General features: G+C 44.2%; 4 protein-coding genes across 10 annotated transcripts in view; 1 reads left to right on the forward strand and 3 right to left on the reverse strand.

The window, feature by feature from the left end:
• The window catches only part of LOC124308718 (neuronal acetylcholine receptor subunit alpha-7), a 63,802-nt gene extending 55,446 nt beyond the window's left edge, over positions 1-8,356 (reverse strand). For all 5 annotated transcript variants that reach the window (XM_046771689.1, XM_046771687.1, XM_046771688.1 and 2 more), the window contains exons 1-2: positions 7,696-8,356; positions 6,479-7,008 (exon numbers count right to left, since the gene is read on the reverse strand). In XM_046771689.1, the coding sequence (XP_046627645.1) occupies positions 6,479-6,611 (133 nt within the window). In that variant the 5' untranslated portion in view covers positions 6,612-7,008; positions 7,696-8,356. The remainder of the gene's footprint in view (positions 1-6,478; positions 7,009-7,695) is intronic.
• A 1,049-nt stretch (positions 8,357-9,405) lies between these two features.
• Positions 9,406-17,489, reverse strand: LOC124308495 (heterogeneous nuclear ribonucleoprotein U-like protein 1). The gene is made up of 10 exons (XM_046771250.1): positions 17,122-17,489; positions 15,832-16,823; positions 15,473-15,662; positions 14,610-15,349; positions 14,329-14,457; positions 12,818-12,986; positions 12,134-12,379; positions 11,681-12,032; positions 11,275-11,569; positions 9,406-11,182 (listed from the first exon to the last, which is right to left on the reverse strand). Exons 1-10 carry the CDS (start codon positions 17,252-17,254, stop codon positions 11,027-11,029), a joined length of 3,402 nt encoding a protein of 1,133 aa, XP_046627206.1. The 5' UTR covers positions 17,255-17,489; the 3' UTR covers positions 9,406-11,026.
• A 228-nt stretch (positions 17,490-17,717) lies between these two features.
• Positions 17,718-19,627, forward strand: LOC124308498 (dynein regulatory complex protein 8-like). 2 transcript variants are annotated; one of them, XM_046771253.1, is made up of 5 exons: positions 17,718-17,833; positions 18,024-18,131; positions 18,218-18,338; positions 18,436-18,646; positions 19,439-19,627. In XM_046771253.1, the coding sequence occupies exons 1-5, from the start codon at positions 17,755-17,757 to the stop codon at positions 19,451-19,453; spliced, it is 534 nt and encodes a 177-aa protein (XP_046627209.1). In that variant the 5' UTR covers positions 17,718-17,754; the 3' UTR covers positions 19,454-19,627. The 2 variants fall into 2 exon arrangements, with proteins under 2 accessions (XP_046627209.1, XP_046627210.1); XM_046771254.1 differs by lacking the exon at positions 19,439-19,627 and adding an exon at positions 18,754-18,876.
• On the reverse strand, positions 19,008-21,244 carry LOC124308497 (delta(3,5)-Delta(2,4)-dienoyl-CoA isomerase, mitochondrial). Of its 2 annotated transcripts, none has more exons than XM_046771251.1 (7): positions 21,096-21,244; positions 20,706-20,859; positions 20,533-20,621; positions 20,306-20,433; positions 19,804-20,084; positions 19,621-19,747; positions 19,008-19,311 (listed from the first exon to the last, which is right to left on the reverse strand). In XM_046771251.1, the coding sequence occupies exons 1-7, from the start codon at positions 21,151-21,153 to the stop codon at positions 19,210-19,212; spliced, it is 939 nt and encodes a 312-aa protein (XP_046627207.1). In that variant the 5' UTR covers positions 21,154-21,244; the 3' UTR covers positions 19,008-19,209. The 2 variants fall into 2 exon arrangements, with proteins under 2 accessions (XP_046627207.1, XP_046627208.1); XM_046771252.1 differs by having other exon boundaries at positions 20,957-21,098.
• Between the last annotated feature and the right edge of the window lie 1,650 nt (positions 21,245-22,894).

Genomic DNA, 22,894 nt, shown 5'->3' on the forward strand with positions numbered 1-22,894 from the left:
CCGCCTGCCCTTGCTGCCGAAAACAAGTCGAGCGGGCGAGGATGGCGTGGTGAAAAATTTTCAATTCACCGCAACTCCCGTCAAGTTTTACGTACACTACCTTGAGATTGCCTCGCCAACTGTCCGCAGGATTAAAGAAAGCAGCGTTCGTTCGGGGTAACCAATTACCGGATCGAAAATCGTGCGAGCGTTTTAATGGGGGGAGTATCATTATTTATAGTTTGAAGAATATTTTGGAATTTCTTCGTTGAGATTAATAACAAAATGACGGCATGGCGCTTATAAGTAGCGAACGACCATGCTTTCAATTTCAAACCCAAAATTTTACGCACAAATTTTTTTATTGTATATATTTGAAAATTTTTTCTTTTATCAACATTTGAACGACGAGCTTGAAACCAAAAAGCTGTTCTTAACTCAAAAAAAGAAATTTCCATTCGTTGCAAGCTGGACAGCGATGTCAGAAGATACGCCACCCCAAGAGTCATCGAGTTCGGAGTCGTTCGCTACTTGTATGCTCCATGCCGCCATTTTGTTATTAATGTCAATGCAAAAATTCGAATATGCCCTCGAAACTGTAAGTAATAAAGCCCTCGAACTGAAATTGCTCCAAGTGTTTTCGGTATCTTTAAAGAAAACTCTGAAAAACAGGTATTATTACAGGCCGTCCAAGCTGTGCCTCCCCCTCCTTAAGTAGTGCAGATCAGCGGTTTGGTCAGACACGCCGTTACTCTCTTGTAGGATCGATGCGCGGGGGCGGTTTTTCGGCGCAGACTTACGCGTAAGGGTATAAGGGCAGAATGGCAGGATGGCAGGGTGGAAGGGAGGGCGGGAGGAGGGTCTGAAAGTCAGAATGATGCCGGCACACTGCTCCACATTCGATCCGGCCCACGTTCCACCCTTCGAGGGTCGTCTAGGGGCGCAAGCGCGTCCACCAATCAGCCATGCCCGTGGTTTGTGTACCTTTGCAAGGCCACGACGCGATCCATGTACGTACGTACCCACACAAGTACGCACAACCAGTTGCCGGACGGCACATCGCGTAGAAATATCGCAAGTGAATGACAACGTTCGCAAAATGTTTACATTATATGTATATATATGTATATAAATATCAAAACACGTCGTGTTCAACGTTAAAAATTTATCTTGCGTACAATCGATGCAACGTATTATTATTATTATTATTATTATTATTATTATTATTATTGTTGTTGTTGTTGTTATTCGAGAAAAATATGTGCGTTTGCAACTGCAACAACATTTGTAATTGAATATCGTCGATTCGTCGCGTCTTGCTCGGACATTTAACCTTCGCTGATCTCCCGTCCATCACTCGCGCCTTCTGGAAGAACGCCAGAAATCGCGACTCTTCGACACGTATAGCGATGTTGCAGATTCGGGAGAACGCGATGCATGTTTTATGTCGGAGGAGACCCGCTCGGTAAACACGGCGTGGCACTTGAAGAGTCCCGAGGATGGGGAGTTGGAAGTTGGGACTTTCGAAGAGGTTCAGCGTATTGATTCTCTTCGTCAAGTGCAAGACGCCCGGCTCTCTGGGTACACGGAGGGTTGGTGAATGCTGCTGCTGCTGCTGCTGCTGCCTAGCCAAAGTAGCCGAGATGAGGGAGCGGCACTCGTCGTGTTAAACAACTCTGGATTATTGGCACGGAGGTACGTCAGCTCGGCAAAGTCGGCCAACAAATCTGACGAGTTGATATCGGCTAAACGTTCTTTGTTTTTGTGAGATTCGAGACGGTTGAAAGTCGTTACGATTTCAACCCGAAGCTGGTGAGACTTGTGAATTCAATAATTTCCAGGCTGATTCGTCTTTGGAGATTTTATTCGTCCGAGATAACGTCGTGTCACTTGACAAATCATATCCACCTGTAGTCATGCCTTTCAAACTTCCTCATTGTCGACAACGTTATTTGGACGGATTTTTGATATTTCAGTGATAACGGCAGTAATGTCCTTCCGGTAAAACTGTCCTACTTGTTAAGGAAGGCTAACGAAGATACACCGGGAGACGGATTGCTTATACTTTTCCAACATTTTCCAAATTACACAGCGTCCTTTGTTCACAAGTTGGGTGTAATTCGGTGCGGAGTTGTCGGAAGAATAAGAAGAGGATCATTTCCCACCGTAATCGGAATCGACTACAATGAGAGGTAAAGTGGAGGCGCAAAATGAGGGGACAGTTAAAGCGGAGGCGGGTCGAACGAAAAGAACACTTTTTGTTATTTGTACATTCGGAATCGCTCTGATGGGCGAACAATACAATTTCATGATCGACGAAAAGCTCTGTTTGTTTTTATTTTTAAAATCCCTGTCACAGCGAGACTGTCTGCGAGTTGAAAAATAAAGCGTCGAGTTTTTCTCCCCACCGTGCTCCGTGAGTTTCGGTCATTATACCGTATCACCCGGGGATGGCCCTTGCCGGCAAAATTTTCTTTCGCATCACCGATTCCTTTGACGGATCAAGAGATCTAGTCACGTTCCGTACATCCGCCTATTACGAAATGCGCGAAGAGCCAGCCTCTGCTCTCGAGTAAAGCTCGCCTGGAAGGTTGCAGCGCAGGCAGCCCAGGGTTTTGATTTCGAGTGGCCTCGCGGTACGTAGGTAGAATTCGTCCCGTCGTCGCCGGAGGGAGGATAGAAAAAAGAGGCGAGTGGGAAAGCGAGGGGGTGAGAAAGGGTCGAAGAAGAAACGAGGACGGAGTCGGTGGGGCGACACTCGATGTTTCGGTACGAGAGCCTTGTTCGAGGACAACCCGTTGCGAGACATTACGAACCAAGCAACGGTTAGCGGAACTTTTGAGTTTCCCCCTCCTACGCCCCTTGCTGGTAACACAATTTTTTCGAAGCGCACCCGCGAGACGAAAGAGCGAAGAAATTTTGATCGTTCGTTAGGATTGTTAAGGATCGATGCGCCGCCGCTCTTGCCGGTCAATTACCCTTTCGACGTTTATACTTGTCTCGCTGCGGTAGCAGGACGTCGCGTAAGCTGTCAAACGAGAAGGTGGAAGGGTAAGGTTGCGCGACCCCGCTGGACGGGGAGTCGGAGAATCGTGCCGCGTTGGATGGAAAAGGGCACGCGGGTGCGGTAAGTGAATAAAGCCAGCGTCAACGAGCGACTATACCTGCTAGATTGTTGGAAGGGTAATTAGGAGAGAGAAACGCGTCGCCCGTGCCGGCGGGCCTAATTATAAAACAGCAATGCCCTCGACGTCGCGGCGTCTCGCGTCGTAACTGCGAGGCCCTGCCTCAGGGAGGGTAGAGGTAAGGAGAAGCGACTGAGATTGTGTCCGCCGAAAAGCAGGAAACAGTGGCTCACAATCGGCAAATAACCAGAATCGCGCTCGCAAGCGATAATTGGGTCTCGCGATTCGTAGAACTTTTGCCGCGGCGATACGCCATCTTAATTTATCTCTGATTTACGGAGATAATCCTCCTTGCCTGCAGACGCCGTTTCGCTCGCGAATCGCTTCTTCGGCACCCGGCGTCGTTGGCGCCAAGCACTACCGACCGCGGTGTGCCTGTAATTTCTTTTTGCAGCCCCTCGAGCGGCCCCCGTTTCTCGGGCCGAGAGGCGCGGGACTCGGCGAAGGGTAAAGAGTCGTTGAAGCAACAATTTTGGCGAGATGCCTCGCCCGGCTGACCCGCAAAGTGGGCTAGTCGACGGATAAAGACCGCGAGTCTCCGTTAAAAGGCTCGAAAGAGGTTCCCGAGGAAAACTCCATTCACCAATTGTCAAACGGAGGAGAGGAGCACGGGATTTATGTACTTCTTCTCCCGCCAGCCACCCCGCGCAGTTAATCGCGTTGCAGAATCGTCAAAAAGCTTCGCTCTCGGGTGTTTTTCGCCTCCCGCCAACCGTCGCGAGGCTCTAATTAAACGTCGGTTTTACCCGCGGAAAAACATTTCGCGCTAATACTCAATTCCGCAAATCGTTTTTCAACCATGCGTTTGAGGATTCGCGTCGGGACCATGATTCGGTGGAATTTGTACAATCTCGGTAAGAGTGACCAAAAATAATCGACTACTTTTCAAACACGATCAATCGGACGTCTCGGTATTATTCCTCACAATCGGTTTTTGGCTTTTACTCGTTACTCAATTTTGCAATACGATATCGATTCGTGTGATTAGAGTATAAATGATCATCGTTGTCCTACTTACCAAGATACCCGTTTGATATAACAAGCGAAAGACAAGCGAGTATTGTCACCTGAAATAAAAAAATGTTTTGAATAAAACTGGAAATTATGAAAAAACTTTTCCGCTGTTGAGACTGCATGCCGAAATTTAGGAAATTTTGGTTTCGTACGCACAGTTTCAAAAAAAAAAACTAAACAATGGATTAGTCGATTAATTTTCACCGTGTTCGATTAGATTTCCCGGACTCGATTGATCGACGCATCGATCACCTTCGGCTTAAAGCGGAGATCGCTAAAAATCCGCACGAGCGGGTCGAGTGTCTCCGTGACTTGCCTCGTTATTCCGCGTCGCAATTCAATTCTAGTACCCACTCAATTATCCGCTCGATAGTGCGGCAGACTCGGACTCAAACCGAGTATATGATTCGAAATGTCCGTTGTGCAGGTGTATACACCTGCGGTAGGTGGAATTGCCCGTGCGGTTTGTTTCCAGGTTTTTCCCGGGCGATCAGGTATTGAAAGCGGAAGCACGTATAATCCTGCGGGCGAGCGGTTCGGATCGTAATATCGAGTGGGTGGATGGGTGGACAGGAGGAAGGACGCGGGTATAATCGGAGCTGAATTTTCTTTCCGTATCTGGCGGCAACTCGCGAACGGCCTCGACGGAGCTGATAAAATATTGAATGAAAAAAGTGGGAAGGCCGGTTCGCGTTATCGGGATCGCCGGTCTTCCCGCCTCTCGGGTCTCGTCGCGTAGGCCTTCTTTATGGCGAGAAATCCCCACTGGCTAGCGAAATAATTGAAAGAAACGACTCCCCGTTGACCGGCCCACGCGAATATCCCGTAACGTCCCGGCGTGACGCCAGAAACCTTCCGGGACCTCGTTCTCTTACACGGGAAGTCGGCAAGCAGAGGATTTGCGATACGCTGTTGCCGATTTAGCCTCAACGCGATATTCCGTAGCCGCGCTTTCACGTCGAAAGTATCGCTCCTTCTCCACAGCTTAATTTTCGAACCTTTCGAGCGTCGCGATACTTGTTTGAATAAAATTTCACTTCACCCGTGGAAATGATGGCAAGATTTTTGCATATTTTCTGCGGTGCGGCTGCAAGAGGGGAGCGGATGTAAGGGAGGAAGTCCGGATGGTTCTCCCATCAGCATTACCCGTAACAATGCGGTATTTTTTTCCCCTCTTTGTTTCCCCGGGGCATTACGCACCGTTGGATCCTCGGGTATGCTCGAGGAGTAAAAGGCGGTGGCTAGGGTCAATGAGGACGAGGTAATTGAGGTAATATACAAGGACGTCACCAGAAGAGTGTTTACTTTCCAGTTACCGCGCGTCCAAAAGCTTCGGCTTACAAGACGCGCTTTATGCGTATGCGCTCGGTGGAATAATTTTCGGGATTCGCGTCAACCCTCCGGTGACGTCTGAGCCACACACCGAGGTTTGCGACTCGAGTGCGCGTTTGAATAAAAATAATATAATTTTTAAACGCCAAGTGGCGAGGCTCGTCGGGCAAGCTTTTTGTACATCGTAGCTAAAACCCGAGTGATTCGTGATTGTGGTTTCGGGCTTTCTGAAAATAGTCTTACGATAATTACCGACACTTATCTTCTGCGAAATAAAAATTATGCTCACTTTTTTAATGGACAAAGTTATTCACATTTTTAAACAATATTCAAATCAACCGGAAGCTTTTTTACCAACGACATTTTACGTCGAGTATTTTGCCGCAGCGGCAAGCACACTGGAAATTAAAATTTATACAGTTAGGGATCTTTGGGTTATTTTGCCGAAAGATAGCGATAGCTCGAATCCGATAACAGATTTCCGTTCTCGTTGGTGTAGACCTTACTTTAAAAAAATAACAACATTATCGTATCAATTGTCTTTCCATACCATTTGTCAAAATTGACTCACAGCTAACTCACTTCCATGGACCACGGATGAAAAAATTCATGGCGAAAAACGGGATCGCAAATAGAACAACAAAAAATCTCATACGAATCGGATCCTAAATAAACATTCGCAAAGCGATAGACGACTGGGTGATTTTAATCGTGAAAAATCGGTACTTCCGGACAAGATAATCCTTCCACGATAGAAAAAAAAAGTAAAAAAAAGAAAAAAGGGAAAGAAATAATAATGACAACAATAATAATAACAAAGTACAAAGGAGCGCAGGTGGACGCGCATGCGAAAAAGAGGGCGAAACGTTCGCTGCGGCAATGTTTACAGTAAAATAATTCATTAGAGTTATATTCCAAATATTCCGACCGCTCGTACGACAAGTGAGATGTAAGAGACGTGAACTGACCTTGCGGCATGATGGCGAAAAAGATGAAGAGCGTAAGGCAGGGAATGGTGATCCAGGATCTCCTCGACGAGAATCCCTGATGCCAGGTGCAGCGGTCGGTGTTGTTTGGGGAGGACGTGATTGACGACGACATGTTGCGAAATCCCGCACCGGAACTTCACACCTCACTCGCGGTTGAATTAGGGAAGGAGGAGTACCTCACCACCGGCAAACTGTAACGCACTATCGCATCATCTCCGGCGAACGAACAGGCTCGCGAAATTTCCATTGATACGGTGCTGGTGTTTCGAATTTCGCCGATTACGGGCCCCGAGATAAGACGGGGCTAATTACTCGGACCCTTCGTTTCCGGACCCCCCCGACTTGGCCGTCATAACCAACGCGAGCAGGAATTGAGCCGATCTTAGACCCTTCTTTCTTCCTTCTCTCCCTTCTATCCTGCAATCTGCCTCCTCGTCCCTCAAGACGCTCGACGGATCCCTCAGAAGCTTCCGAGGCCTCGCTCAACCCCTTCAATTTGAGCAATTCCCCTGGAACCCGAACAATTATTATTCCAATTCGAGGGAGGCGGTGAGATCGCAAATTCCGCCCTAGAACAGACACCTGTCGTCTCTTTCACCCACCCACCCCTTTCTCTTCCCACCCTTTTCTCTCTCTCTCTCTCTTTCACCCCTTTTTCCGCGAGTACTCAAACGGCGGCACTTTCTTTGTACCGTGTATAATAATGCGCCAACTGAGAGGAGCGAGAACAGCGAGGGATGAAAAGCTCCGGCCTTTTCACCGGACGTAGGTATCTCCGGAAATCCGACTCGCGGCAAAAAGACCAGAGACTATAATCGCCCCGCGAAAAAATGTTCGTTCTACTGCTTATTTCTTTTCCGTTTGAAGACTCAACCACCCCTATTTGGCACGGGCCTTGACGTGCAACACGTTAAATCCTTGATCGTCGGCTGTCGGACGTGCGACAACCGCGGCTTATTTCGATACTCTTACTTTTTTTTATCGGCGAATGGAGAGGCTTGTACCACGCGATTATACGCGTATTATACTTGTACACACTCGAAGAAACCGCGAGGAGACGACGGGTGTCCGAATTGCAGAACGGCACGCGACGACAACCGATAACTTAGGGGACGTGTAGCTTCGGGTTAATCTAGTCGGTGTATCAATGGGCTTGCAGCCCAAGAGGGCGTGAAGGGGAAGGTGTGGAATCGTACTTTCGAAGGCACAGCCGAGTTCAGACTTCCTTTTCTGCGGTTCCCTCTTCGTCAGACGGTCCAAACGGATAAAGTCGGAGAGACAGCCGGGATTTCGGGTCCCTCGTGATATCGTCGAGATTATCGATGATCGCCAGCAAGTGCCGGGCAGCGGCTCACGCGAGCTTCGACCACCCCGGACCGGTTTTTCCTCAAATTCTTCATTGGCGCCTCAGTTTCCCAGCCTTTACCAGCCGCTCGAGGAACCTCCTCGAACACTCTGCCGCGACGGAGGAACTCCCGAGGAATTCCAGTCACGCGGTCGACCCACGCCAAGTATTCCAATCCGCAAGCTCGGGCCAGCGGATACGATCCGGCAGCGCAACAGTCCTCCGATTCGCGCTCGTGGTCCTGGTATAGTTTCGCAGCTTGTCGCACGTCGCGTGAAAATCTCTTTGCGCTTTCTACGTTCTCTAGAACGTACGAGCGATCCGAGTGCTTTTACAGTTTGGTGGAAAAAATCGGCGGGCAGGGGGGATGTTGGGGAGGAACCGTTCCGTAATCTTATCGGAGGTAGTAGATTTTTATATCCAAGGGGTAGGCAGCAGGTAGCAGGCAGCAGGTACCACCACTACCAGGACCAGCCCAGACCAGCGCCAGATCCGCCAGATCCGCCAGACCTACCAACGCGATTCAGTGGCTGGCTGCAAACTGGACCACCACGCATCCAGCATCCGTTCCCTCCCTCCTCAGACCCTCTCGCACCCTCACCCGAGAATCACCCCCTGGACCACCACCACCACCACCACCACCATCACAGCCACCCGGAGGCACCCCCCAGATCAATATTATACCCACCCAACCACCGAACCACCTCTCCGAGTCTCTGGCATGGTTTTACCTCTTCCACCGCGAAGGTTCCAACTTCCAACTTCGGACCTGATTCTAAGCACCGTTCTTCAACCCCCTAGGACGCTGCGTAGAATCGCTACGGACATATACCCATGTATCGTGAACATTGTAGGCTAGCGCATCTCTCTTTCCAGGCACTTCAAATTCACCTGCGACACTTGACGTTGCAGGGGTAGTTTTTCTGATTTACAATTTACCTCATCAATTTTTTTAGTCTAATTCTCCTCCGGTCGACAGGAACACCCAGCATGATGTGTGAGCTTGTATGTATATCGGTTTGAAGCAACGTTAACAATACGCGCAACAAATAGATATCCTTGTACACCGCATGCACTTTGCACATGGTCCGCAGTGTTTACGCGTTGCCCCAGCAGGAATCAAGCTCAATCTGTTGCAGCAAAGCGTGCTTATTACCGCGTGATTGCAGCTTGCATGCGCTTGTTGCAGCTTCATTTTATAGGTAGAATTTGCTTGTGAAAATTCGACACTTGTTGACCTATTTTTAATTGTAATGTGTACGTGCAGTGAGGTGCGTTTGTGTGTGTGTGTGTGTGTGTGTGTGTGTGTGCTTTGGTAAATGCTGAAGAGCGTGTCAAGGGCTGAAAAGCCTCCGCCTGAGGCAACCTGTCGTAAAGGCCGCGTGCGGAGACACAAAAAACTCCGGTCCACTGCAACTTTTCGTTGTACTGTTTGATTCGATATAACAATTACGTATGCGCTTGTACGCGACGTTTCGCCAAAAAAAAATTAATCATCGAAATTTCACGGCGGAAATGTTCTTTTCTCGAATGATAGAGGTTGTAGACGACTAAACGACACTTCACTTTAATAGACAAGGTGTTTATTTCTGTCAATGAATTTGTACACTTTATTTACTAATATTAATAATTCTATAGTATATACTATATGTAAATTTACCAATTTCGACTATGACTTAAATATTAAAATTACATTTAAAAAATAAAAAAAAAAAAAAAAATACATACAGAAGAAAGTTAAACCGTGTTTGACGCGTACCCTAATTTCCACGCTACATTATAAAACGTCCCTTCAAACTTCTCAAAACGTTCGAACATAGCAACTGGTTCGTACTACATTTATATATTTAAATAAATTTTCTGGTTATTTTCAAAAAATATGTTGCATATTTTTTCATTTTATTTTATTTATTACTCCTTTTCTTCCTTTTATATCCGATTACATATTTGCAATCCTTACGATAATATGTAAATAGTATCGCTTAAAATCTAAATGTAATAGATATATTGTAAATAATGTTTTTTTTTTGTTGCATTCCGAACAGTAGGGAGGTACTCTTATGTCACACACAAGTATACAGTTTATCTCGGGCGCTGCGATTGTCGCGGGGCTTGAACATTCGGAACACCGTGATAATGACATGATGGAACGCAATAATATGGTCGCGTATGAATTGATCGCTTATACTTAAAGCCTTATAAAATTGCAGTAGTTATATGTATAATATCCGAATCGAAATCCGTACGCTTCATAATATGTACATTGTACAATTTGAAACTCACCTCATTCATATGCATCTACAATACGGGGTATATAAATTTATGGTAAGGTGCGCCCGGGTAAGAAGTATCAGATAGAAAGAATGCTCAAAGTCGCGCGTTAAACAATCACGCTCAACAGACGCCATTAGACGCGAAACTTCAAATTTTGAAGAAACTAACGCACAATCCTTTGCTCGACCGCGAAATAAAATTCATAAAAGATAAATCTGTGTGTAAGATCTGACGGCGAAAAATCAAACAACGCCGTAACGGAATTATGTTGCAACTGTTTATATTTATTCATCAGCTAGTCAATATTCATTCGCGTCTGATAACAATGAGGAGAGATAAATAGATACTGCTGGAATGACTGAAAACGTTGAACCCTGAACCTACCACCCACGTCGTGTGATCAACATGTATATGCCATACATGATAACATTCCACTGATTCTCTTTGATCCATTCACATGATTGAAATGTCTGTGATATTTGCCGTTGTTTTTCCGCATAATTAAGAAATATATTTATACATTTCTTGCCGTCAACTTGTACCAACACAATAACCGTGATAACAGATTATGATCTCTGTACGTACAAACGTAAATAGCCACCAACCGCTGACCTTGGTCTGCGCCCTGGCCTTAAGTTGATTAATTGTCGACTCCGATGATGAAGCGAACGGGTGCGCGTGTATTAGCTCTATTCTCAGGACGTACTCTCAGGCTAGACAATCCCTACGACGGTTGACCTTTTGAATATCGCTAAACGTAGTCGCGACCATCTAATCGAATACTTTAGATGTACAAACATATGGGCTGTACACGGTCAACAAATAAAAAAGTTTCGACATTGCTGTGACGTATATCGCTCATCGTTTCTGAAATTAATAATAAATTGGTGACCGACGTCTCATTACTTCTACTTCTGTTGCTGAGCTTGCTGAGCATTCGTCGTCGTTGTTTGAGTCGGGAACGAGTAGGATGGAGTGTAACCCTGCCAGCCCTGTGAATACCCGTACGTGCCTGAGTTCGTCGTTGATGAGCTCGTCGAGCTCGCACCGCCGGTCGTTGTTGCCTGAAATAACCCGATTTCCCGATTATTGCGTGGCGATCTCACCAAATTTAAACCATTCGCATATGCGACAGAGAAGATAAAAATGTATTTACGGTCTGAGCAGCACCGGTGACGGCTGCTTGACCAGATTGTTGTTGTTGCTGCTGCTGGCCCCAATATTGATTATAATACTGTTGCTGATTCCATCCGCCCCAATTTCCGTTCCCGTAATTCTGTTGACTGTAGCCACCCTGGCCGTACGAATTTTGACCAAAGCCTTTCCAACCTCCCCATTGTTGTTGTCCCCACCCGCCCTGTTGCCCCCAACCACCCTGTTGCGACTGACTCCCGGACCATCCACCCTGTTGACCCCATCCACCTCCACTCTGTTGTTGCGAGCTTTGATAACTGAAAGAAAGAGTATGCTCAGGATCTCTGTAGATTCTCTACCCGATGCAATTATTCTCGTCTCATAAATAGTTACTAATTCGTTCAGAAATTCATGTTTCTCCAACTCACCCCATGGCTCCCCAGCCTCCGCCTTGTCTTTGCTGAGAACCTCGGTTGCGATCGTTTCCTCCTGCTGGCCTTCTGTCTCCACCACCGCCACGTCTGTCGTTTCCACCACGGTGCGACGACACGAGAGGTCCCCCTCTGCCGCCCCCCCTCCATCCACCACCAGAAGCTGCGCCGTATCCGCCGCTCCCGCTGTTTCCTCCGTGTCTAAGGTGTCCTCCTGATCCGCCACTGCTCCCGCCACTTCCGCTACCTCCACCGCTGCCACTTCCACTGCCACGTTGTGGCCTATCTCGCCAACCACCTCCGTTATTGCCACCACGCCATCCACCCATGTTGCGGCTTCTTTCTGGGTCTGTGAAAAATTTTGCTTCAAGTTAATCCACAGTTTTCGCCTATAGCTGAGATTGATGAGCGTGTTTTTTTTTTTTTGTTTTTATTTCCATTCAAGCTTACATCCACCCCTGCGATCACGATGATCTCGGCTGTCTCTGCTGTCGCGACTACTCCGTGAATCACGGCTGTCCCTGTGACTATCGACTTTTTCGAAACGTGGCCTTTTGTTGATTTGCTGTTGGGAGAATCCAGCTTCTTTTCCTTCTTTGTTGTACTTTTCTATCAGCTTCTTTGCCTCTTCTTCCTCAAGTTCGACGTATTCGACTACGTCGAAAGACTCGCCCACATTAGGTGCAGAGAAATTTGCTGAAAATATGAAAGAACACCGACGTGATATAATTTTTCTCTTCCAAGGTGCTGTTACCAGAAATGAACGTGCGAAAGACAGTCAGGCTGACCAGTGAGTTTCAATGACAGCTCAATTACAGAACCTTTATAAAAGTCGTAAATTCCTACAGTAAATTCATTTTCAAGTATCGAGATACAGAATGTATTTAAAACTAACTATTGTAAATGTAAGAGAAGGTGACAAACGATTTAAGAAGATACGGGGCACAGAATCAAAAATGAGAAGACAATAAAGAAAAGGATGTAGCTGTCAGCGAAACTTGGGAATGTATGTTGAAGAAAAGAAGTAATGTCTAAAAGTTGTACGATAACGTTATATCGTAGGCGACCTTGTCGGGTATAATCGGGAGAGTATAGCATGTAGCGCGGGTACTCCCGATGAAAATAGGGACCAACCTTTCATTTCCAGAACCGCGGAATCAGGAACATCCTTGCCTTCGATGGCCTCACGCTTAGCAGTGCGTAACTTGAATTCTTCGTCCGTTGGTACTATAACTACAGCCTTCCGTTGAAACCCGTAGAAACGCCTCATTTTGCGCCTTTGTGCGGTAGGATATACGTTTGTCTGTATCGGTTCCACAGAAAATATAGATGTCATGAGATTTCATTCGTGATGCATTAACAGGCAGGCGCTGATGTATTTGCTCCAAAGATTTATTAAAACGTTCTTGGAATTAAATAAGCAGAGGCAAGCGCTTTCGTCGTACACCCTACTTTTTCTCTCTCTCTCTATCATTCTTCCATAGATGTATACCTACGCTCAAATCAGTTTTATTTACTTATCTAATACTCTCGTACATACATAAAATTGCATATATGTACATACGATACTTACCTGCAGAGGATCACGTCCAATGGGGATTTGGATACAATATCCTCTTACATCTCGCAGTATACTGGATGATAGACTATCAGATTTCGACCCCAATAATTTGCTTATCAACTAGTCAAAATTCCACTAATGGTGTCAAATGAGAGAGAAAAAAGTATGCAGCAAAAAAAACTCGACTGTTCCCTTTCAAGTTTATAAACTTAATTCTCGCATTTTCTCTATTAACTTACCTATACGCGATGCGCGGGTACAATGTAAGCGAAATGGATCAACAATGGTAATCTTTTAGCTATTTGTTCAGGAACCACTAACGTTACGTGAGCATTTCTTAGCCTATTAACTTGATATGCCAAAGTTTTAAATTACTCGTCTTTTCCGTGAACAGAATAGGTCTTAATCGATAATTATCCTAAACATACCTTCACACCGCCCATGAATGATTGCGACGTTCTTGCCGACTTAACAACTTACGTTTCTAATCCGTACCTTTATTTACACGTTGCATGACATTTTATACACAAATATTAACTTGAACTGAACTCCCTGTTTACATTATTTATAAACTGGATCTTTTCAAGAAGGACGTAATGTAAAAAAAACATTACACAGTTTATAGTTACAGTTCCGTTCAGTAATATGTGTATATAGATGTGTTGTAAAAATTGGCTGAAACGGTTTAGAGTACAGAAAAAAAAAAGGAAGAAAACCTAAAAGTAGCCAACTACTTACAAATTGAAACTCGTCGAACTTGGGCTGACAATGATGAAATTTTAAAGGTCTAATTCACGGATTTTACTTAGTTTGCAATTAGACTTCAGATTTTTTTTTTTTGTTAGTTTTTGACTCTGAACAGTTTTTTTAACTGTGTAAAATTATATGATATTGAATATGGAAAGTAATGATGGCAATATTTGCGATGCATGAAGAGAAATAATGAAATAATGGTGTATCATCTATTTCAAATCATCTTTTTGTAATGAAAATGTGAGGGAATCATCACAGTCCTCATTAAACAATACAATCTACACAAAAAATTCAAAATGTAATCCTAGAAAGAATTACAATCAAGACTCACCTGATCCAGAATATAGTTCCGTCGTCTTGTCGAGGCCATTTCAAGGAGTTTATTCAAAGCCCTGGTGCATTTGTCAATTAGAATTTCCCAGCGTCCATGATAGTTCCGCTTTCGTGGTAGTCCCATCACCTGGTAAAGAATGAAAATCAGTTAATTACTCAGATTGAATTATTAATACGGATTTTGGTCCCGAAAGCTAGTCAATTTAAATCTAAATTTTTTTAAATATACACGCGAGACACAGAATATTAAGAAAAAAAAAGTGTATATATTGCACAAACCTTCATTTTGTCAATGAGAGTGTTCGTTCCAAGTATGTTGTACATTTTTTCTGGATGTATGGCTGTATACTTCAAGGCCCATTGTGTTTTTCCAGCAGCTGGAAGACCGCACATCAGTATCATTTCGCAGTCTTCTCTTCTCTCCGGTCTACGAGGTCCTGTAATTCTCTCTTGAGGATCAACCTCGCCTACGGAAATGTATCCTGGGAGGATCCGCTTGCTCCATGGCTCAACCTGCCCAAAGTTACACCCAAACGTGCAGTTTTTGGTAAGAATATGCGGGTAGAGAGCAACGTCACCGATCTCCTCCTTGGAGATTGAAAACGCAATTCCCTGATCCTCCCCATTCACGGTGAATGAGAGGTCGATATTTGTCTCGCCCGTAAGATCCGCATAACACCCGACGACGTCATCCTTACCAAACTTCTTTCCATAATCCTTGAATTTACATTCTGTCGAAATCTTTCCGGTACCTCCGTAACCATAACTGAACTTCTCCTCTCCGAGTTGCATCGAGGTTCCGCCAACAGACCAACCAACGCGAACTACATGCGGATTTTCCTCGTCTGCCAAGTTTATATTGCAGTTCTCGAGAACTTTGGCTTCATAGTAGAGTTTCCCCATACGAAAACCAAACGATGCCCTAGCACCAGCCCAAATATAGCCAAAACCGTCACTGTGCATTGGAGTTGCTTGACAAAAATGATCCTTGTTAATCATTAAGTTTAAATCCGAATCATCTGTAATAAAAGCAAGGGTTTAAGTTGACAAATAGAAACATACATTTAAAAACACACAACTCAAGATTCTAGAAGTACTACAACTTCAAAGAATAAACCAAGTTGACTAATACTTTCACTTACACCAGGATAATACTACAGTTCCATCCTCAAGCTCTGGTTCGTCATCAGGTTTTACAGGCGGTGGTGATCTGTACCGTTCCTGTTGTGGGCTTGAAGATCTTTTGCGCTTTCTGTCTCTACGATCTTTCCGGTCTCTATCCCTCGCTGCGTCGCTGTCTTCTTCGTTGTTCACATCCTTCATCTCTACGTCCTGGAATACAATGAAATAGTTTACGGTAATACTTATGCGATTAGTGACTTGTGTTCAGTTGACTTGCGAGATATTGCTCAAGAAACATTTCTTCAAACCTTGGAGTAGTTATTGATATCTGATTGCAAGTGAATCGTAAGCACTACAAGAAAAAGCAAACGATACTTACCTGTTCTTCTCGTTTCACCGTCCTTTCGTCATAGTCATAGTATTCAATTTTTTCTTTGTTATCTTCAGGTATATTTTCTTCCGGATCCTCTTCCCCTGGAACAGTTGGTTCCAAGTTTACTGTTTTAGAAATGACATTCTTTTCATCTTGTTCAGATTCCTCCTGGATTTGGACAGATTCAATTGAATCTTTTGTATCATTCTCTTCCTTGTTGGATACCCTGTCATCCATATCTTCTTCCTTCGATTCTTCTTCATTGTTCAATTCATCATCTTTAGCCATTTCTTCCTTGACAGGATCAAGATTCTCATCATTTTGGTTTGCAGATTCAACTGGTTCAAGTTTTTCTAGTGGTTCGGAGCTATGTGAAACTTTGGTTTCTGGAGGCGTTTCCTCAACAAATTCTTCTTGTGGCTGCTGTTCCATTACGGTAGTCGAATGCTCTTCTATTTTTTCAGGCACATTCACTTGTTGTTCTGTAGCGGTTTTCGTGAAATCAGATTGTACTTCAAATTGTGAAACAGGTCCTTCCATTTGCTGCGGACTCTCCTCCACACTTGCGGGAACGGATTCGACATGTTCTTCAGGCTGCGGCTCTATCTTCTCAGGGCTAACTGTATGTGATTCTTTCACTGGTGATCTTGTGGAGCGATCTGTAATATTTTCAGGCGTTGCAACTCGAGGAGGGACCTCAGGTTCGCGCACATCTGGCTCGGGAGCTGGTTCCTCAGGTACAGGGGAAGGCTTCCTCTGTTCTTCCGGTGGTGGAGCTTTGGCTGGAGAAGGCGATTGTTTCGCCCTCGCAGCTGCTCTCGAAGGTGTTTTGGAAGGGCTGGTAGCTGAAGCGCTGCGAGCAGATCGCCCCCCGGGTGTTTTAGCGGTTGGTGAGGGTTTTGCAGGTTCCGGCTCTGGCGACTGCTCGTGTGGTTGTGCCTCCCTGGTATCCACACCTACCTCATCGTTCGACTCAGGGATCGTCGTTTCTTCGACTTCTAAATGAATGAAAAGTAACAAACAACACTGGAGCATACGTAATTGAATTTGAGATTGTTGCGTTTCCTGATAATAAGTAAAATGGAAATCAGATGCATAAAAAATCACGGCGTCCTGAGGTAAGGAAGACAGGTTGGAAATAGGTTGGGATATCGGGGTGTTCCAATCGGGGAGTAAACAGTTTTCCGGCGCCAGTGACTAGAGTGTATTAGACGCCGTGTTTGGACGCAATTTAAGCGGGAAACTACCGGGATAGGCAGTAACGCCTAGTGAGCGGTAGGCCGAATGTTTTCTTACGGTCTTCGGCTTCTTCGTCCTCCAAAGCCTTGCGGAGTCGCTCGACGAGGACAGCTTTATTTCCTTTGGTATCGAGACCGCGATGAGAGAGCTCTGCCCGCAGCTCGACCACTTTCAGCTTCGCGGGATCCATGGCGATGGATTTATTTATTTTACAAACAACCGCACAATATTTACTCGATCGAAAATGCTTTCAGGAATGAGCCATACACGCGACGGTGACCCGCGCTGCGCTCGCAATATGGCGGCGACATTGCAAACAATACGCGGAGTGATACGGCATATCCGATTGGCTCGTCGGACGCGAATTCGAAACGACGCCATTGCGACAGTCAATCAAACTTATTCTTTCATTTGACATATACCGACGAAAAGCGATCCGATTGGACAAAGTAGGGATGTTTCGGGCGGCGGTAATTATGAACTGGCTTACAGCACACCCTGTGCAACTTTTTTTTAGTTAATCTTCACACCCTAAATGTTCGTTCGGTTGTCGATGATGACATCCGCGGGATAAGAGCGCGAAAAATACGTAATGAAGTAAATTCTTTTTGCGATATCTTCTTTCCGTAATACACACACCATCGCGGTAACTCGCAGTAACCGTCTTAGGGGTGATTTTATTTGGTCAATATGGCGCAAGAACGAAATAGCGAGGTACGCCGCAGAAGTTCAGTAATGAAACGGGGATTGTCTTTATCAAGTTCGGAGGGTATCTTCTGTTCTTAAAGCTTAATTTTTTATCCCTTTGCATTAGCGTTCACATAATCGCATCGTCGGTCACGATTTTAGATTATGTTTTACGCTGATGCAATTCTTCTAACAGTCATTTCTGGTTATCGCACCTAAATCTAAATTTAACATTCAGAGTGGTGAATAACACAAGCTTATTTCACTAAAAGGGCCGAATCTATTGGAAAAACTGATACACAATGCATTTGACGTCTTTGACACTGCCAAAATCCAAGAAGTGGATGTCAGAGACTTGGGAACAATGATACGATCGCTAGGTAAGCACTCTTCAAACTAGAATGTAGCAAGTCTGAAACTGTCCTTCCTTGCATTTTTGACTGAAATTTATTTGCCTGGGTTACAGGATGTGTTATGACTGAGGCGGAATTGCAGGAAATTCAAGTTCAGTTGGAGGATGTGGAAAATAATTCCGTTTCACAATCCAGATTTGTAGAATATATGACTAAAACCATTAACGAACACAAGTGAGTCTGACTCTCTCCACATACGTTGATCCAAGTATCATTGTCAGCAAGTAAGAGTCATGAATACCAAGTAGCAATTATGGAAAATTATCCTCAGATTAAAGCCAGCAGAACCTGAGGAATTATTGAAAGCATTCCAGCTATTTGATCCTGAAAACCACGGTTATATTATGAGAGATGATTTGGCAAAAGCACTGATGGAACTGGGAGAGCCTTTTACTCAAGATGAAGTAAACGAGATGATGTTTGTAGCTTGTGACCCCGCAACGAATAGAATCAACTATGAACACTTTATCAATCTGCTTATTGTGAGTATAGCTCGAGATTCAAAACATAATCCATGTAAAAGATCAGATTCAACGATTCTGTCCTTCTACCCGTTACATACAGAATTTCTGGTTTTTTCCCTGTATAGTTAAAATATCCGGATGATACCAATCCTTATAAAGTTGCCGATAAAATTGAGGCTGATCGGCTTGCGGCCATGCCTAAGAAACGAGGTTTGGGCAGCCTTATTGATGCCTCGGTACCTCATTGACACTGTCAAAATTATGAACAAAAGAAAATTAAACATAGCTTGTCCGTGAAATTCTCAAGTACATACAATATTACTATTTTTATAGTCACTGTGTAATAGCTAGACTATAATTACATTCTCAATGTACTTTCTGAGTATTGAAATCGATTTATTAACAAAAATAATTGATGTCCAATTGTAAGACTGATACTGCGATTTACGGATATGCAGTGATAAAAATATTGGCTATTAAACAGTCAAGTTCCCTAATTTATCTTTGTTTACATTGGTCATAGTTACAGAAAAACAGGTAGTCGGAACCTGATTTCGCTGACAAATAGTGGTCTCTATCCTTCACAGTTTGGAGAACACAGGCGCTTCCCCACTCTTGCTCACCTGTGCCATGACAGAGTTAGCAAGATCCTCACTTTGCAACATTACTTGATTGTACATGAGCTGAAAGCAGAAACCAAAATTACTAACAATGATTATAACTATCATTAATAACGATCATTAAGTACTCAGTTACTCAAATTCGAATCTTTGCAACTATGTTAATCCTGTAATTTTCGCTTATTTCTAGGTTGACTATGAATGAGATCCTATAAAAAACAACTGGAGAGAGGACAACTATCGGCGTAAAATATTTTCCAAAAATGAGGAACGCACAATTCAAATATGTTCTTTCGCAATGTACGCATGATTATCATGAGTATAAGAATCTAGTGTTTTTCAATTTTTACACTGTAGAAGTACAGTACTCACAACGTGGTCCAACCCTTCCTGGACAGTGTGATCCCTGGAGTAATTTAGGTTCAGCTTGCTGCCCTGAACAGCGACAGGACTCTTTGCAGAAATTTCCTCGGCGAGCGAAATTGATCCAGCGAGCAAACTGAGGAAATTGATGTCTCTTAACCTGAGCAAATTATGAGTCACGTTGTATATTACCTTTCCCCGTCGTCGTAAACTTTGCTGACTAATCCGTTGTGCAAGGCCTCAGTCGCATCGAATTTTCTCCCAGTGTAAACGAGCTCCCTGACCAAACTTCCAGATCCCATAATCTTCGGCATTCTTTGCAAAGTTCCAATGTCCGCAGTTAGTCCCATCAGCACTTCTTTTACTTGAAACCAAGCATCCTTAGTGCAGTAGCGAATATCTGCAGCAGTAATCATCCCCATGCCTGCTCCGATGCATGCTCCGTGTACCGCTGCAATTACTGGTTTTGGACACTGAAAGTAATAGAGACAATTTACAATTGGTTTGTTTTTCCGTACTATTCTTGTGACATTTACTCAGCATTATTCATGTTAGAACATATATTATGCGCTCTAATCAACTCGCGAAGCATGAGAGACTGAAACAGTGAAACAGTGACGAACGGATACCTTAACTATACTAAATTCGACCAATTCCATGGAACAAGATACAAAATAAAGATTGGAAAATGTACCAGTTCAATTGCTGAAAGTGATTCTTGGCATATGCCAATTTCTTTTTTGAGCACCTTGCACTTTTGAGCAACATCCTCGTATTCTGCGAGCTTCTGACCAAAGCTCATTAGCAGGCTAACGTCGATCCCTGTAATATAAGACACAATACATAGCTTCAAGATTAGCGACCCGTAAATTTTGAAGCTTTGGTATATTATGTAACTTTTACAACGCGATGTGATCTTACCTGCATTGAAATACCTTCCAGCACCAGAAAGAAGAACTACTCGGCAATCCGGGTTTTCACCAAGCTCATTGAAACAGTGTTTGATTTCCCTGTAATGCCAATACAATAAAAATGTGTAGACAGTATGACTTCCTTTGCAGTAAGCAAAACCATAAGCGACGAACAATACGCACATCCACATTTGTCTGTCGACAGCATTTAGACTCTTTGGTCTGTTCAACTGGACGTGATAAACAAAAGGCTTTGGTACTGAAACGTTAAGGGTTCCAAACTCGCTAGATCCTGGTGCGGTGGCGTAATTCGCTGTCATCGACATTCTCAGGGACTCTGAAATAATTCATCATAAATTCTTTAACAGTGATAATACAGATAGGTATATTACGCACGTACGCGCAATCTAGATATCAAAAACTTTCGAACGTACTTGTGCCGGGGCAAAGTACAACAATCGTTTATGCAGCTGGATGATGGAAAATTGGTGATGTCCGGTAATTTCGAATGAACCAAATCTCATTGTGAAACAGAAGTGAGAAGAGAGAATGTAGATAAAAATCTATCCTTACGTCTGACAGCGGTGCGTAAAAATCCGCATTTTATCACCTGTGTGCCGATCATGATCATCCGCTGGAAATTCTTACCGCCGTAAGGTTGGATTTTCACGGGCGTCAAATTGACACAGTATCGCCACGCAGTCGGCGGCAAAAAGACGCTCATGAGAATGAGTACCGACCAGTACCGACGCAACGGCATAATGTCGCACGTGGTTAGGTCAGTGAAGTGTTCGAAGCATTTAAAAATCTAGAATTTTTTATAGGCAGTGTACAAAAATGGACAAAACGAAGAAGCGAGATGGAGTAAAGTTGATGGCGTATTCGGACTGCGCAAGAGTGCATCATAGAATCGAAGTTTATAAGTATTTTTCTAGATCGGTCCAATTTCGACTGAAAATTTTCATTCTTTTGTGCAAGTTCAGGTTGCAGCGATTTCGATTCTCGACTATCTGCGTCGGGTGTCATTTGTTATTGTTTATGCGGCTCACTTTCGGTAAGTGCCAGCTACAACGGAAAAAGTGTGAATGCCCTTGGAAACGAGTGTAATTATTACGCTCACAATTCCAATGGTGACGTGAATAGAAGTTAAAACTCGCTAATGTTATCAGCTCTAATCCAAGATCATGCGTTTTTCGTGTTTTCATTATTTAGTATAGCGTTCTCTGACACGAAATAGATTATTGGAACTAGTGTTCGAGGCGGCTGGACGGTGAATGCACACACGGTTAATATAAAATCTTCACATCCAAATACGACCATTTCCAAATTTAAATTCATATATACAGCGGTGTACAGATACGTAACCGGCAATATTATCTTGTTAATTTCAGTCCTATGTTCATACGTCGACAAGAGAGAAGGTCAGAGGTTTTTCTCATTTTTCCTTTAGCTTTACGCATGTTCTACGTTGACTGAATATATACGCGGTCAATGTATTTTATTCGGCCGAAAGTCGCTAGAAAATATCAATCTACGCCGCGTGCAATAATAATTTTTCGAACGTCAGACCGCGTGTGTGCGGCTCGGATGGTGTTTTCGACCGGTTGAGACTCGTTTCCGAGAGCAGCGCGGCGTCAATCGCTTCCGAGCAGTCGTAGTGAAACCACGCGAGCAGTTAGTCGAGAATTCAGTGCGCCGTGTACAGGCTTCGTACTTATTCGGGACGTGGCCAAGCACCGATACCTTATGGTTAAAAGAAAAAAAACCTGTGTCAAGTTATTTGATCAGTGTATTCCCGCAAAACTCATTGTGAATAATGCACGAACGGCGTGCAGCGTATGGCCCATAAAAGAATCGAGTTAGTGAAATTTCTAGAAGCAGCCTGCAACATCGAAGGTGAGTTTAGTGATTCAAATATTCATTCTTTTGTGCAACTTCAGGTTGTAGCGATTTTGATTCTCGACTCTCTGCGTCGGATGTCATTTGTTATTGTTTGTGCGGCCAACTTTCGGTAAGTGCGTAGTTGCATTGATAGCAAGTTCAATTCAGTCAGTCCGTTCAGGCAACCAGCTACGACACAAAAAATGTGAATCGGCTTGGAATCGAGTGTAATTATTATGCTGCAGCTTATTAAATTTTAGCTTGTCAAAGCTTGCTGAACAGTTTAGTAACAGATTGGAATTGCTCTCGGACAGATTTTTTGACTAGTCATACGCGTTTTGTGATCAGAAAATGCTCCGATAATCTTCCGTTGTGGTCATCTTTCTAATATTCTGATAAAACGGGCCTTGCGGAAGGTGACCTTCGTGCGAGTTGAGTCTCTGATTTCGGTTCGCGGATCGCGTCCCTCACGTAAACATTGTTTGTGAAAT

Source organism: Neodiprion virginianus, chromosome 7, assembly GCF_021901495.1.
Source record: "Neodiprion virginianus isolate iyNeoVirg1 chromosome 7, iyNeoVirg1.1, whole genome shotgun sequence".
NCBI lineage: Eukaryota > Metazoa > Arthropoda > Insecta > Hymenoptera > Diprionidae > Neodiprion > Neodiprion virginianus.